Below are 14,662 nucleotides of genomic sequence, written 5' to 3'. Positions count from 1 at the left end.
CTCAATCACATTTTGGGGGTTTATCAAAAGCTTTTGGGAGTCTGCAGGACCTGATCCACCTAAGTTAGGTGAGCCGACAATACCTGGTAATACTGCCCATTGTAGGTACAGCCGCAGTCCTTCTTCAGGATACACTGCTCTCCGCTCTGCACGAAGCCGGCATCACACTGGCATCCTTCAATGCATGGGCGGTCACAGGGCCCGGGCTTTGGGTCCAAGCAGGTGGCCGGGCAGGCAGACGCGCATGGCTCGTAGTGACTATTCGGAGGGCAGGGAATGGCTGTTGAATGGGAAAACATGGGAAAGGGTGAACTAAAAGATCCCTGATTAGAGCTAAATGAAATTTTATCAAACAATTGTGTGCCCTCTTTTAAGGACAGATGTGCTCAGGTGCAAGTTGATTTACAGTGCTGAGCCATCTTTTTTTGTCATCCACTCATTCATTCATTATCTAGACAAGGCGGCAGAGGTGACGTACGGCAGAAGGTGTCGTTCCTCCACGGGCGTAGGGTGACGTTCCTGTCCTGGCACTCGTTCACGTAGGACTCCAGCGCCTCACACAGCAGACTTGGTCCCACCTCACACAGGTCATACACGCAGTCTTTGAAGAAGTTCTATAGGGAGCAGAACAAGACATTAGCTCTTCATGGTGTCCTAGTGCTAGCTGCTGTCCTATGAGAGGGTTCAAGGAGCACTGACATCTCCTCCTGACGTGATGGCTTTTGTAGCCACACGTGGAGAGCTGATGGTTCATTAGCATTAGAAGCTGCATCCTACACTTTCCAAAAACACTTTATTCCAATCTTCATTCTATGTTTTTAGGAAAAAAAAAACACTTTCTGGAAAAAACAACTTGAACCCCCTTCACCCGCCCACAACAAGAAAAATAAATGTGACTAATAATGTTTGCTAAATATTGAAAGTTAATGTAATATTCTATTCTCTGTTCGGTGAAGGTTGGCGTCTGCATCTTCATATAAAATTTTTAGTCAAAAAGGGGAAGGTGACCTGATCCTAGGCAGCACTTAATAGAACACTTTAACTTGTTTTTTGGGATTGAACCAGAAATTCACTTTCTGCTGCAAACAAAGCCTTTAGCATGCCCTTAGCATGCCCACTCCAATTTTCTGGTGATATAGTTAAGGGAACTACTCTCGCCTCAGCCTGTACAGTGAAAGTAATGCCTAAATCCAGAGGACAGGGTTCACCATGCAGTTCAAAAAACATATATTAGAAGTTATAATGTATACTGGGATGGAGTACTATAGATAAAACTTCCATTTCAGAGTTAGGGACACTAGGGGACAGAATATAATTTGAACAATAACTGATATCATGCAGCAAGTGCGGAAAGCATTGCTCGAACCCTGACGTGTTTGTTCCTGAGGTTTTAGAATCCTGGCCAGGCATAGAACCTCACGGTGTACAGATATAAATCATCCGAGCTCGCGCACTGGGCCAGGCCCAGAACTAAGCAACTACATGCCCCAGAAAGGACAAGAGCAGCTACTTTAATGGCACTGCCTTTAACACAGACTCCAAAAGCAGCCATGTTTGTTTGCAATTTAACCCTGGGAGTAGTTTACGTAGTCGCGTTACACGTAGCTACGCGAAGTGCACTTCGCACTATGCAAGCTACGCGTAGTTACGCGAACTGCGTAGGAAAAATGTTGTTCACAATGTGACGGATGCTTGTCCGCACTGTGCAATCATTGCAAATGGCATCTTGCACAGTGCAAGGGGTCGTTTTCTGCCGCTCAAGTAGATTTGTACTTGTGAGGCAGTTTTCTCAACGTGGACTGGTAGTTTCTCATTGTGAGTGGTGAGAGGTCGTGAGAGGTGAGAGGTCGAGCATACGCGACCTCTCGCAACTTGATGTTGCTGATCGCGAACAAGGAAAAAGTCTCTCCAGGATGTCATTTTGCTCGCTCGCGGTCGCCAACTTGATGTTGAGGACCACGAGCAAGCAAAAAATGCCCGCTACTCTACGCGTTTTTGCACTGTGCTACGTGCAATTCGCGTAGCGTGTAGTTGCGCAAACTACTCAAAATACGTGAGCGTAGCATAGTCCTGCGCCCAGGGTTAGTTTGCATGTGTCTGTCTAGCTCATCCGGCAGTCTTCACCCATCTTTCCAGTTCAGAAATAAGAATTCAGCTAAAGCAGATTTCTATAGAGAGCTATAACTAAGGGCAAGAGTTTGTCTATGTGCTGAGCTGTTGGTTGTAAACTTGTACAAGAAATTAAAATTCCACACGTATAAATTGGTCAAAATGCATCAGTTTTCTTTAATTATGCCTACAGAAAAGTTCTTATGTATTTCTAATAGATACGTCGTAGCTTGAAAATCAATAAACAGGTTTCTCAGCATTCAGTATCGCCACAATACTGAATGCTGAGAAACCGATTTGGTGGACGTGACTTTTGTGCCGAATACGGCTTGGATGACTGACCCTAAGACTTTGAACACTCGATCTCAGCCTCATCATAGGGTATTTAATTTTAAAGCTACGACATATACAAACTTATTTCTAACTATGGTACGCCAGATGATTGGTTATCCTTTGCGACACCGTTTGCCCAGATTGGCTTATAATGCCTTTTATCTAAAACTAACCTGAGGAAGCCTGTCAGAAGGCGAAACTCGTTGGCTGCAATTGTTTATTCTGAAGAAGAACACAAATAAAGGACAAACACAAACAAAAGGACATACAAGGCTTGCTTTCGTTGTTTCTTGTACAAACGTTCTTTGTATACACTTTGATTTGTTGCCTCTCGATTTTGTTTAATGTCTCCAATGTATGACCAATGAGCAGCTGGTCGTTAGAGGCGGGCAACTAGTGCTTGGAACACAGTGTTTACTTCAGATGGAGCAGCACCGGGTACCATAACTGCCATAAGTTGTCCAACCTCATTAGGGAAAGCCCTGGTCTATCTTGCTCCCCTCCAAGGGTAACAATGGGATGTACGGCATTACGACGCGTACTTTTACAACGCGTGCCGTTACAACGTGGTTTTTTCAACACAAGTCGTTACCACGACTTGCATTGGAGGGGGTGCGGACTTAGGAATTTTTTTATTTACTATTCCAACACCAGCCTACGTACAGTAGGGAAGGTGTTGGATAGTAAATTAAAAAATTCCTTGTCCTGCAGCGCCCTCCAGCGCAAGTCGTGGTAACGCCTTGCTTTGAAAAGACCGCGTTGTAACGGCACGGCGGTGTAACAGCCGCGTCGTAAAGGCTGTTCACCGTAATAATGCAATAACTCTATAGCCTTAATAATGTTGCAACGATCCCCCATATTGTCAGTTTGTGCCGTAGATTCCCTCTGAAAGCTGCAATATAGACAGTCCATGAAACATTTGTACAAGTGAGACTGGGGGTGTCAATTACCTGGTAGATTAATAGGGAGACTGTCAGGATGTTGTAGTGCATACACACACATGCATGCAAACACACGTTAAGTAAGGAGGATGCTCTTCAGAACTGCTGACACTTAATGTCACAGCCATCACCTACAGGATTCAACGAAGGTACTCACGTTTGGGCTGATCTTGTTGTGGCAAGCTTCGAAGGGACCCTGAGGGTCAGTGAGGATTCCGCAGTAGGCCGGGCCCTCGTATGACTCCCGCTCTTCCTCTGTGCACTCTGGAACCACCACAGAGCTGCTTGAGTTACAACTGGAAGTAACGAGAGACCGAGTGGGAGAAAGAGTGAGAGAAGGTCTGGAGAGCCACAGAGATCAGAAGAAGTGGGCTAGAAATCTGAACATGATATTTTGTATAGTGGCTTCCTAGTTCACCCAGTTTTGTCATCCTCAATTTCTACAGGTGATGACATGTACTCTTCCTGGTCAGGATGGAGAGGCTGTAAAATGCTGTTTCAAGTGAGGTCTGTCCTAGACTGCCTCGCTAGTTGATCTTAAGTCTTCTAGCGGACAAGGGCTGCAGTAGTGATCTCCTCCAGGTGATGCAGCGTCCTCTCCTTTTGATGGCTGGACTGCACCGCAGGCTCAACAAGAAAATGAGTGGGTCCCACCCACTTCTAACAGTAACACTCATGGAGTGATCGTCATTTGCCGCTTCGTCCCACGATCAACCCCAAGCAGCAAACTCTGCGCCCTTCACAACAAGCTCCACCTTTGTGGACATTCCGGCCAAAGCTTTAAAAGAAAGCATGTAGTGTATCCAGGTGAGATGCATCAGGTTTGGGCCACTGACATGTCAATGACCAGCCTAACACACAAAGGAAGTTTTACTGGTTACATAAAACAAGCCAGGTGCAATCACTATTTCACCCACCAATAAAACAATCAATTGCACTGGTTGTACACTGCAAGCAGAATTTCCCCCACACTGACACAAGAACATAAAGATAAACCACACACGAGAAGGCCTGGGAGATCACTCACCTTGGGTCGACGTTCCAGCTATTCCCAAAATCGTTGACCCCGGTTACCAGCTCCCGATCTTGGGTCATGAAGTCATTACCGGGGAATCCATCGTAATCACCACATAAGCCACACAACTCACTCTGATAGCTGCAAAAAGAAGAGCCAAGTCATTGAGGTGAGGTCAACAGGCCATTCTGAGTTCACACAGTCAATTACAAGCGAGTTTGTAGTGGCCAACACTGGGTTGTTGAGTAGGTTGAACTGTGGGATCCAAGCCAGCAAGGACCCATGCGCCCAGTCCTAGGCATTTCTTTTACCGCCCTTTACAATCTGGTACTCTAGACCAATCGTTTCAAAGGAAGCCAATTAGGACTGCAGCTCCCACAATGCATTAGTTCAAAACTACCTGCAGATCATTGGTGAGGCCCAATTTTCCAACAGAAATACATTTAATAGGTGTGATCCCACTAACTCAATAATGAAGAAGCTGAGACTGATAATTAACTGATGTGGCCCCATCATGTTATCCCTTCACTTCCTTCTGCTGCCCCCTCTGCAAATTAGCATCAGATCTGAGAAACCCTCAGATTAACTGGTTACAGGGCAGGGCACAGACAAAGGATGCTGTTACACTGATCCCTGTGTTAACTAGAGGAAAACACTGATCATAAGCAGGGTTCTCTCAGCAGAGTCCAGGGTGTGGGACCACAAGCGGGAATACTGTAATACTCTCAAAGATGCTACAGCTAATTTGTGGCAAGAGAACATCTCCAAAGACCTTCCAGATCTCTTGTAACACACTGACCATCACCCCCAGTTACTAGTTTTGTGGCAAGAGAACATCTCCAAAGACCTTCCAAATCACTTGTAACACACTGACCATCACCTCCAGTTACTAGTTTTGTGTGGACACAAGTGTGACAGAGTATCGCAAAGAATAGAGTTAATTTCCAGGTGGTAAATTGCATTAAATTATGTGAGCTTCGGACAAATTTGAGTAAATAAGGGCCTAAGTTTCTTAGAAACAGCAACTTGAAATGGAAATTGTAAAGACAGAGTCCCTCTGATTTCTGCGTCAACAGTTCTTGGTCTAGTCTTGACCATGAAGGTCACAGCATCATCGGGTATTGAAACTGGACCAAACCATGAAGTCAAGTGCTGAACACTTTTTCAGAAATTAAAAGGAAACTAAAGTATTAGCAAAGATGGGAGTATAGGAAAGAGTCATGTGCTGAGGGTCAGGCTGACACTATTGGAACTGAGGTTTCTGTTAAATGGATTGAAAGGACATCCTCTCAGGCTTTGCCTACACAAAACTAAAGGACTATTGGGGCAGGGGGAGGGGAGAGAGACAATGTTTCCATTGGTCTCGGATGTGTGTCGGGTCTAAACATTTCACCTGATCCTTTGAGCAGACTGCTGTTGGTGGGCACACTTTGGAACTCAGGAAATCTCTTCTTAGTAGTGGCAGGGCCTACTCCAAAAAGCTTTGTGGGAGTGGGCAGGCTGGAGTGCTGCTGGGAATCTGTGACCTATAAAAAAAAGTCTTTGCACACTCACTCGCTGGTCACTTTCACGTCTGCGTAGTGGTTGCCATCATAGCGCACGACGAGGCCAAAATCTGTCTTCACCACCATGTACTTCCCAGAGGAGGACACGGACAGGCCGGGAGCAGGATTGATGGGGATGTTCACAGTGACTCTGTCCACCTGAAAACATAGCAAAATCAGAATTATTTATACAAATATACTTGTTTGCGAAACGGTCAGAAATTTTAAAAAAAGAGCTATTTCACTCTAGAAATGATCAGGCGTTCACCCATTTGATGTCATGCGCAAAGCATTAGCGCCAACAAATGGGGCGATGGTGTACAATGGTCTGTTAACCATGACTCAAGCTTAGGCCTGGGCGGTGAATTCCGTTCCGCTCGCGGAATTTGCGGAATTTGGGTAATTTCGCGTTACGTGTAGAACACGAAATTGCCCAAAATTCTGCGTTCCGCGATTTCGCAAAATTTTTTGCTTGTTTGCGTTCTCAAAATGCGTGTTCGCGAGATGTTCCCCCGAGCACGCAAACAGCGATTGAGAAGAGGAAAAAAGCATTGCGAACAAGCAATTCTGCGTGTTTGCGGAATTTCTGCGTGTTCGTGGCGATTTTTTACCGTTTCGCGGAGATTTGCATAACACGATTATGCAAATTCCGCCCACCCTCCTGGCTCAACTCCCTGGATGGTCATCCATATGTGTACTTTATATGTGATGACCTCACGCTGGCAATCCCTTTGTCCTGCTTAATTCTCCTCTTCTGTGCTCCCCCTCTCTATTCACACCATTGTTCAGTGCTGCATTTTTTTACAGCTAGGGTAGCACTACATATATCTCATGCATTCAGAATCATAAACATATGCAACATGAATCCGTGCTGCTGAGAATTTGCCTGAAAACTTTAAAGATTTAAGTTGAACCAGTGTTGCATTGAGTCCAAATTCTTACCCTTCAACCTTTATGTAACAATGCAATAAAGAGAAAAATATTGGACTCAACTTCATTATTTTGGGGAATCTGAGAAAAGGGAAAAAGAACAAGACGTTCAAAAATTCAGATGTTCACTAATCTGCCTAGATCCATGATGCCAACAACAACCTCAAAAAGCTTGAGAATGGCAGAAATTAAAAATGTACTTCCTTCAGCCACATTGGGTCTACAAAGTGCTCTGCAGAACTGTAACCTTTGAAGCAATCCAAGGCACAGGCTCTGTTCTCAGATTCCTTCTTTACGCTCTGTCGCAGTCTGGAGTGAAGCCCGTATTGTCCGAGGTGTCACACACTGGCACCGCACGATGCCACCAGGCATAACGCATCAGAGTGCATGAACGACACAGCCATGTCTAATTCAATGAGTTGCCAAAGCTCGAAGCTCAGTAGGTGAAAGAAGTCAAAAGAATGAGTGTGGAGGATGGGGGGGGGGGGTGAGGAATATTCATAAGGAACACAAGATCCATCAGAACCAATGTTACAGGAGGGAGGTCACTCTTTCTTCTAACGCCTAATGTTACCTCCAAAGATCCCTCCTCTTTGAAAACTTCTGTAACTAGTTTTAATGTGGGGAGAGGGGGACACAGATCAGTAAAAAGGAGTCAGGCTACACAATATTCTCCCTGCACACCCTTGCAATCTGCTCCGCGAGTCAAGTTTCTGTCTCTACGATCAGAGCTGTTCAAATGGGGGTCTGGGTTTTCCCTCAGGCTGTAGCCAGGCTCAAGAATCCCTTCTCCGTCCATCTGAAGTTTGAACTAAGCCTGATCAAATTCAGGACATTGCTACAGACTTGGCTTTACTCCCAGTAATTCTCATTTCATTGTCAGCCATTGTCAATGTTGGCTTCTTCATTCTGAGTGCCAAAAACTTTTGTTGAAAGTGTGCTTAATAAATAACACAACATAACATCACAAATGTGTGGACTCACTTATCTTCCATGCAAGGTTTCAGCCTTTGCATCCAGGTCACAGCAATAACATTTTGTAAATTATGGCGAGAAGACCCACTGGCTGCTTTGCAAATCTCCTGCAAACCCTTCCCTGCTCAGGAATGGAGGATTGCAGGGTCTACAACTTGAAGAGTTTGTGATTATTCCTTCACATACATTCCTCCAGCGTCCCCATAGAATCTCATGACATATGAGACCTTCTATCTTGAAATGATCTGTTTGGTTGAAGGAACGTCCTTGGATCCACTACCACAGGCAACAGAAATATTCAGAAAGCGATGGACCACTGGGATCGCAATGAAAAGGTGACCAGGTTCTATCAAAGAGATGGAAGGCGCCGCAAAATAACCTGGAACATTTGAAGAGTGTCAACCTTGGTGAGCTGAAAAACAAAACTCCTAAGTGAATCCAGGAGTTTCTTATTTCATGTACCTGTTGAATGAGCGGCATCCAGAAACAGTCAGAACTTACCTAACCTGTCCTTGGGACTAGATGTGTCTGGAGAGAAGCTCCCTAGTTCATCTTGTTCATGGAGACTCTTTACCGCCCGCTTAAGATCATCTGCGAAGTCTACACTAAGACCTCATCTCCGTGTGCTGCTTCCCTTGAGTTCACCAGAGGAAGAAGAAGTTTGGAATAGAAAAGCTGTCTACTTTTCACTCGCTATCGGTAGGATCCCACAGCCAGAAGGGCAGTGTTACCCACTGCAAGAAGAAATTAATTCTTCTCTCTCCCACCAGCATCATATGGTGCAAAGAACTGATAGAAATGCCTTTCCCTGAGCTACAGATGCCACTGTAGACAGCGTGTGAGCTGATGTCTATATTCTTGTCTGTCATCTGCCCGCGGGGTCTTCCTAGGAGCTGCCTCTCGAAGCATAAAGCCCTGGCAAAGCTACAGCGCTACAGGTTTGGAGGCATACATCTAAATTACTAGTCTGCAGAAAAAGCAATTGACCTGTCTTGATGTCACTTCCCTGGGACCAAGGGGCAAAGCTTCTCCTCCATCTTAAATGTACAGGTCCTTCGAGGAATCTGGTCCCTGCTTTTTCAGTCCTCAAAGGATCATCCAAGGTGCTAGTACTGGGAGGCTTCCTGCCAAGAGTACGGCCAGAGTCCAGAACTATGTGCCACTCACGCCCTAAGCCCTACGCCCTCAGTTCACATCACTCCTGCACTGATATCCCTCAGTTGGCTCCCAACAAATGAACGTCATTCAAGACCCAATGGCTTGTCCATGCAGCCCGCCACAGATGCGCACGTCTGCCTAATCAACTTGTTGTCTTATCAACCAACCATAAGCCATACAGGCCACCCAAAAGGCAAGTTTTCTGCCTGCGCCTCAGCTGAGATCCCGAGTTCCAGCAACCATTCATCAGATGTATATCCCAATCCCACTTTTTATTTTCAAACAACACTGAAGCATCCTCCAGGCTGTGCTAGGTATTTCCAAAAACAACAAGAAATCACAATCTGAGCAGCCGAAAGCCCCCAAGAGCTTGCGGGCTGCCTGGACTCTTTACAGGTCTCAATTCCAAATATCAACAGGCCTTTGTGTAAGATAAATGAACCTTGCCATTCACTCCCAAAAGGAGTGCTGGCATCTGGACAAACTACTGTCAGCATGGGCAGGTCTGGCATCTTGTTCATACACTGCCCAGGGTCTGCAGTCAGGAATAATAGACAGAAAGGTACCTGCCACCTTCCCTCTTGATGGTTCAAACACCTGGGAACTCACAGTTTAAAGAATTGTATGAAAAGACTGTTTTTTATTAAACAAATAAAACTAGCAGAAAAAAGGCTCCAATTAAGCCTGGACATATGACCAAGGCTATTAAATGACCAGTTGTGGTCACAGGTAAAGAGCTGTAATGTTATTAGCACCCACTAAGAAATTAATATTTCAGGCTAAAGAGGCAGGAACTGGAAGAGAAACATTGGGGCAGATAACTTAGAACAGCCATCATTTGCCTTCTGTCACTCAGAAGCCTACCACTCTCCAGAGATCTACTTCTTGGTTTGCAAGGTGCCACCTGGCCAAATAAACATCCTTTCTTTTTCTCTATATCCTACCTGGACAATCTTATTCTTCAGTAGAGCCACGAGCACTCCGTACACCTCCACGTAGACCGCCTTGATGTACGCTACGGACAACGTGTTCCACCGGTACTCGTTGGAACCGTACACTGCGAAGGGGTTCAGGCTGGAGTTGCAGGGCTTGGCCAGGACGTAGGTGCAGTTGCCATGGAAGTCGTACTTTCTCTTGTCAAAGGTAGAGTAATGGGGGTCACCGGAGACGACGCAAGTGGAGGAATCTGCAGATGAAGAAGCGGGTCAATGATTTCACTCAGGAGGAGAGAACTAAGAAGGACATAAAGGAAGATTAAGGAGGATGAAGGAAGATTAAGGAGGATTAAGGAAGATGAAGGCCTGATGGTGAAGCACCCCTTACCTTTGGGGAAGCATCCTTGCGTGCCAGTGTGGTTCGAACAGTACTCGTCTGGGGCACAGCTGGTGTCGCTGCATTTGATGGTATAGTTTGCAAGGCATTGGCACTTCTCCTTACAGTTGTCCGAAAAGATGACCTCACCTGGCTAGGAGTCAAAAGATACAGATAAACATGAAAACTAAAGATGCAACCATGCCATTATCTATGTGGAGGCTGGAAAAATAACATCTAAATGGTACATGCTATTCGGTCCCCATCGACAACAGAAATCTAGGGGTATCATGAGTCTACGAAGGGTTTCAGAGATTCCTAGTTCCAAGTATTAACATATTTCAAATACAGATTCATATTTTAGATCCCATTTTAGAAAGATTCACATGGGTTGGGCGGGTCAGTGGCTTGGCAGAGATTTAGATGGAATACAGTCATATTTGGAGGTGGCCGAGCACTGTTTCCATGGATTTCTATTTCACAACACAGATTAAAAGAGTTGGTGGAATACAGATCACAATGATCCTTTTTCTGATTCAGGAAGCTTAGTTTCCACTTGGCACAATGTTCCCCATAAAGAAGACAGGCTCTTTAGACCTCATTTGAGTGCCTCAGGTTTACAGGTTGTCTTACAGCAAATAATAGATGGAGTCATAGGGGCCTTGGGTTTACAGGATGTCTTACAGCCAGTCATAGATGGAGTCATAGGGGCCTCGGGTTTACAGGTTGTTTTACAGCCAGTCATAGATGGAGTCATAGGGGCCTCGGGTTTACAGGTTGTCTTACAGCCAGTCATCGATGGAGTCACAGGGGCCTCAGGTTTACAGGTTGTCTTACAGCCAGTCATAGATGGAGTTATAGTTGACTGCTTCAGGTGTTGGTAGAGCATGTTAAAGCCTAAGGGTAGGTACCAGATAGAGTATGGAAGCTCTTGGGGGACACACAGAGAAGTGCTGACAGTACCTTGTACTGCTGGCCGTTGTAGGTGCATCGGCAATCCTTCTCCTTAACACACTGCTCCCCGTTGTGCACAAATCCGGCGTTGCAGTGGCATCCTTCCACGCACGGGCGGTCACAGGACCCAGGGCGGGGATCCCAGCAGGTGGCTGGACAGGCGGAACCACATGGATCATAGTGGCTATTGGGTGGACAAACCAGTGCTGGGGGAAGAGAAGAAGAATGTTCAACTTGGGTTTATCAGTTGACATTTGCCTGGTCAGCCATATTGAAGTTGTGCACAGTTTCAACTGCAAGCGCTTTACTATGTACTCTTGAGAAAATGAGAATCTTTTCTGTGCATCCAAGCATCTTTGACTTTTTAAACAAATTCCTGGTTAAGGTTTGCAACTGAGAGATGTAGTGACTGAGAAACACCTACCAGCTGTGTAAGACACGTGCTGTATCGTGAATAATTAACCGCTACTAGTATCCTTACTATTAACTAACCTCCCCACAATTTGTTCTTCCATATGTGAGATGGAAGCCGGCCTGATGTTAGTGGACCCACACTAACCCTCACTTGACGATCAAGAAGGTACCTATCTCAGCACGCATCTACCCTGGTATCTACGGCTGCAAGTCAATGTGTACAACAGAAAGAAAAAATTAATAATAATAAGTATATTGGCTATCTTGACTTAAAATCTAAAATAAAAACAGTACAGTGTTAAGACTGAGTACACGCGTTATAGTAACTCTGTAGAGTACCCATCTAGGACTATCCAAACAGTCCAGGGTTGAAGGCTAGTCATTGAAAATAATGAAAATACAATCCTGCCATGGTACAATAAATTAGCTTTCAGAGCCCAGTAGACACTTCTTCAGGTCCAATAGAGGAGCAAACCATTAGGGATTGAATTTCAAGAGGTAGAAGAGAGCAAGGTAGTGAGATAGCTTACGACAAAAAGTCTCGTTCCTCCAGGGTCGCAGAGTGACGTTCCTCTCCTGGCACTCGTTGACGTAGGACTCCAGCGCCTCGCACAGCGGTCGCTGACCTGGACCCAGCTCGCACAGGTCGTACACGCAGTCTTGGAAGAAGGTCTGTGGGATGTAAAGAAAGAGCTCTTATTTCAATGACCCATGCATCGCTGAGTCTAGTCATTATGTCCTGCTGCTGTCAAACTAACAGGTCAGATGCGGATGCTGAAGGTTTAAGAGCAGCCTGTAAGATGCACTGTGGACCGGCTGATCCGTGGTGTCTTCAGAGCAGAGCTCTCACCTCTTCCTTAGACCCTTAGCAGCCTTAGAATCCATGTAAGTCTTTGTTCCTGGTATTAGAAATGGCAATATAGGTTTTCCCCTCTTTCCATGATGGACAGAGAGTAGTTGTTATTTCAGATACATTCCTGTAGCAAATTAGGTATTGCAGACCTCTATGAACATTCCTGGTTTGTATGGATTGTATATATTTGGACATTAACCCACCATATGGAGATATGGTTAATTTCCACAATACTACTTCTATATGACCTTCATCTGTCCATCAATGAACCTGCTTAAACATTCAACAGAGAAAGGTGTCTTCTATCCTTCCATTCTTATATCCTTCAGTTCAATCTGTCTCACGCATCAATCCTTCCATTCCTTTCTAGATTGAGTTATAGTCCTCAAACCCTTTCATCCATCTTGTGGCTTTCCCAAAGTGATTTATCCTTCTGTCCACCTGTCCTTCCACCTTCCCATGCATACTTCCGTCAGTTGGTCAAACTGACCTTCCGTCCATAGGTCTGCCTCCATTCTATGCACTGGCCCATGCCCATACAATCTACCTTTACTCTATCTACTCAGGTTTTACCCATCCATATATATGGGCTTCCATCCATCCATGCACTGACCCAAGCAGTCTTTATTCATCTGCTGATCTGACCTTCTTTCCATCCATCAGCCTGCATTTTGACCCAGCCATAACTTATCCACCCAGTCTTGCATCAGCATTTCTGTCCACCCTTCGGTGCATCCAAGCATCTTTGCCTTTTTCATCAGTGTGCCTGCCTCTCTGCATCCATGCACCACTCATAACTTATAATTCCTCTTTCTTTTTGACTTCCATCATTCCATCCTCTTAACCCCATACCCTGACATCAGTCTTTCCATCTGACCTTGGCAGACCTATCAAACCTCTCTCCAACCACCCAACAACCTATCAGTCCATCTTCCATTCGTCTGACCCCTATTTGCACCTCACTCCATCCTTCGGTCCATCTACGGGTCAACCCAACCAGAAATCAGTTGGCCCCTCAATCTCTAGATTCTTTGCAGGCAATCACCTCTGGCAGAGCCTTTGTCTGCACGTTAATGGGCCCAATGTATGTATGCGTATATAATTATAGGTATGCATATATTGAGTCAAAACTAGCTGGGGAGCAAGTGCGTGCCAAGAGCATGGAGCATGTCCACTCGCCATATTCATTGCAATCCACACAGCCTCAACCTGTATTCTAACTCTTCTGCCCAGGTCTAGGACTTTATCCTTCTGCACAGTTTCATGGCTTTATACTTTTCCCAGTTCTCCTCTTGCCTATGCCATGTCTTTGGACACGCTTAGCTCTCTTTCTAGGACTTAGTGATCCTGCCAATCTCACTGCTCACTCTCAATCCTGCAGACCAGGAACATCTCCAAGCTGACTGCTGTAGAAGTAATGAGCTGCACTCACGTTTGGGTTGATCTTGGTATGACAGGGTGCAAACGGGCCATGGGGATTCAGCAGGATGCCACAGTAGGCCGGCCCCTCATAGGACTCTTGTTCTTCCTCTGTGCATTCTGGGACCACGGTGGAGCCTGTTCCATTACATCTTGGGGAGAAGTGGAGAACAAGGTGCAGAAAGAGAAAGAAAGGAGAGTGAGTGGGATTAACCATGTGACATGGAAAAAATAACCAAAAAGTTGGCTAAAATTAACATTTGTGAGACATGGCAGAAGAACCTCCATAACCTTTGCATCAATGAGGACATATGATGGAAGGTGGCCTACAGGGTAGACGACCAGCTGTGGAACAGGATAGCTGGCTTCTAGCTCGTGTTTGCACACTTAACCAAAACGCTTCTTCCTCTGCAAATCACGAAACCTAGTCTTGTCCCAGTGAACTTAACCAGCAAAAACTATAAAAACTTAGAAAAAGGCTAACACCCAGTGTTTCACTCTACATAAAAACTGTACAATTCCACGGTCATACTAATATGCATTATTGTACATGTGATATATTGTAGTTTGTATCTACAAGCTTTTGTTGTCTGTCTACTGTGTGAATTAAATAAAGTGTAGAAAAAAACTTTATATTTTTATATAGATTTAGTACTCAGAGATCAAGCACATCAGAGGCAGTAAAAATGCACTATGCCTACTCACG

The 14,662-nt window shown here is 45.2% G+C and overlaps 1 protein-coding gene across 1 annotated transcript in view; it reads right to left on the bottom strand.

The window, feature by feature from the left end:
- Window positions 1-14,662, bottom strand: part of LOC144797757 (IgGFc-binding protein-like) — a 283,418-nt gene that overhangs the window by 145,039 nt on the left and 123,717 nt on the right. The window contains exons 37-46 of the mRNA XM_078668518.1: window positions 13,970-14,108; window positions 12,215-12,356; window positions 11,280-11,476; window positions 10,329-10,470; window positions 9,950-10,191; window positions 5,953-6,101; window positions 4,411-4,539; window positions 3,541-3,679; window positions 479-614; window positions 84-280 (exon numbers count right to left, since the gene is read on the bottom strand). Of these exons, the coding sequence (XP_078524644.1) occupies window positions 84-280; window positions 479-614; window positions 3,541-3,679; window positions 4,411-4,539; window positions 5,953-6,101; window positions 9,950-10,191; window positions 10,329-10,470; window positions 11,280-11,476; window positions 12,215-12,356; window positions 13,970-14,108 (1,612 nt within the window). The remainder of the gene's footprint in view (window positions 1-83; window positions 281-478; window positions 615-3,540; window positions 3,680-4,410; window positions 4,540-5,952; window positions 6,102-9,949; window positions 10,192-10,328; window positions 10,471-11,279; window positions 11,477-12,214; window positions 12,357-13,969; window positions 14,109-14,662) is intronic.

This window comes from Lissotriton helveticus, chromosome 12 (genome assembly GCF_964261635.1).
Source record: "Lissotriton helveticus chromosome 12, aLisHel1.1, whole genome shotgun sequence".
Classification (NCBI taxonomy): domain Eukaryota; kingdom Metazoa; phylum Chordata; class Amphibia; order Caudata; family Salamandridae; genus Lissotriton; species Lissotriton helveticus.
The sequence above is the reverse complement of the archived record's forward strand: the minus strand, read 5'-3'. Positions and strand labels throughout refer to the sequence as shown.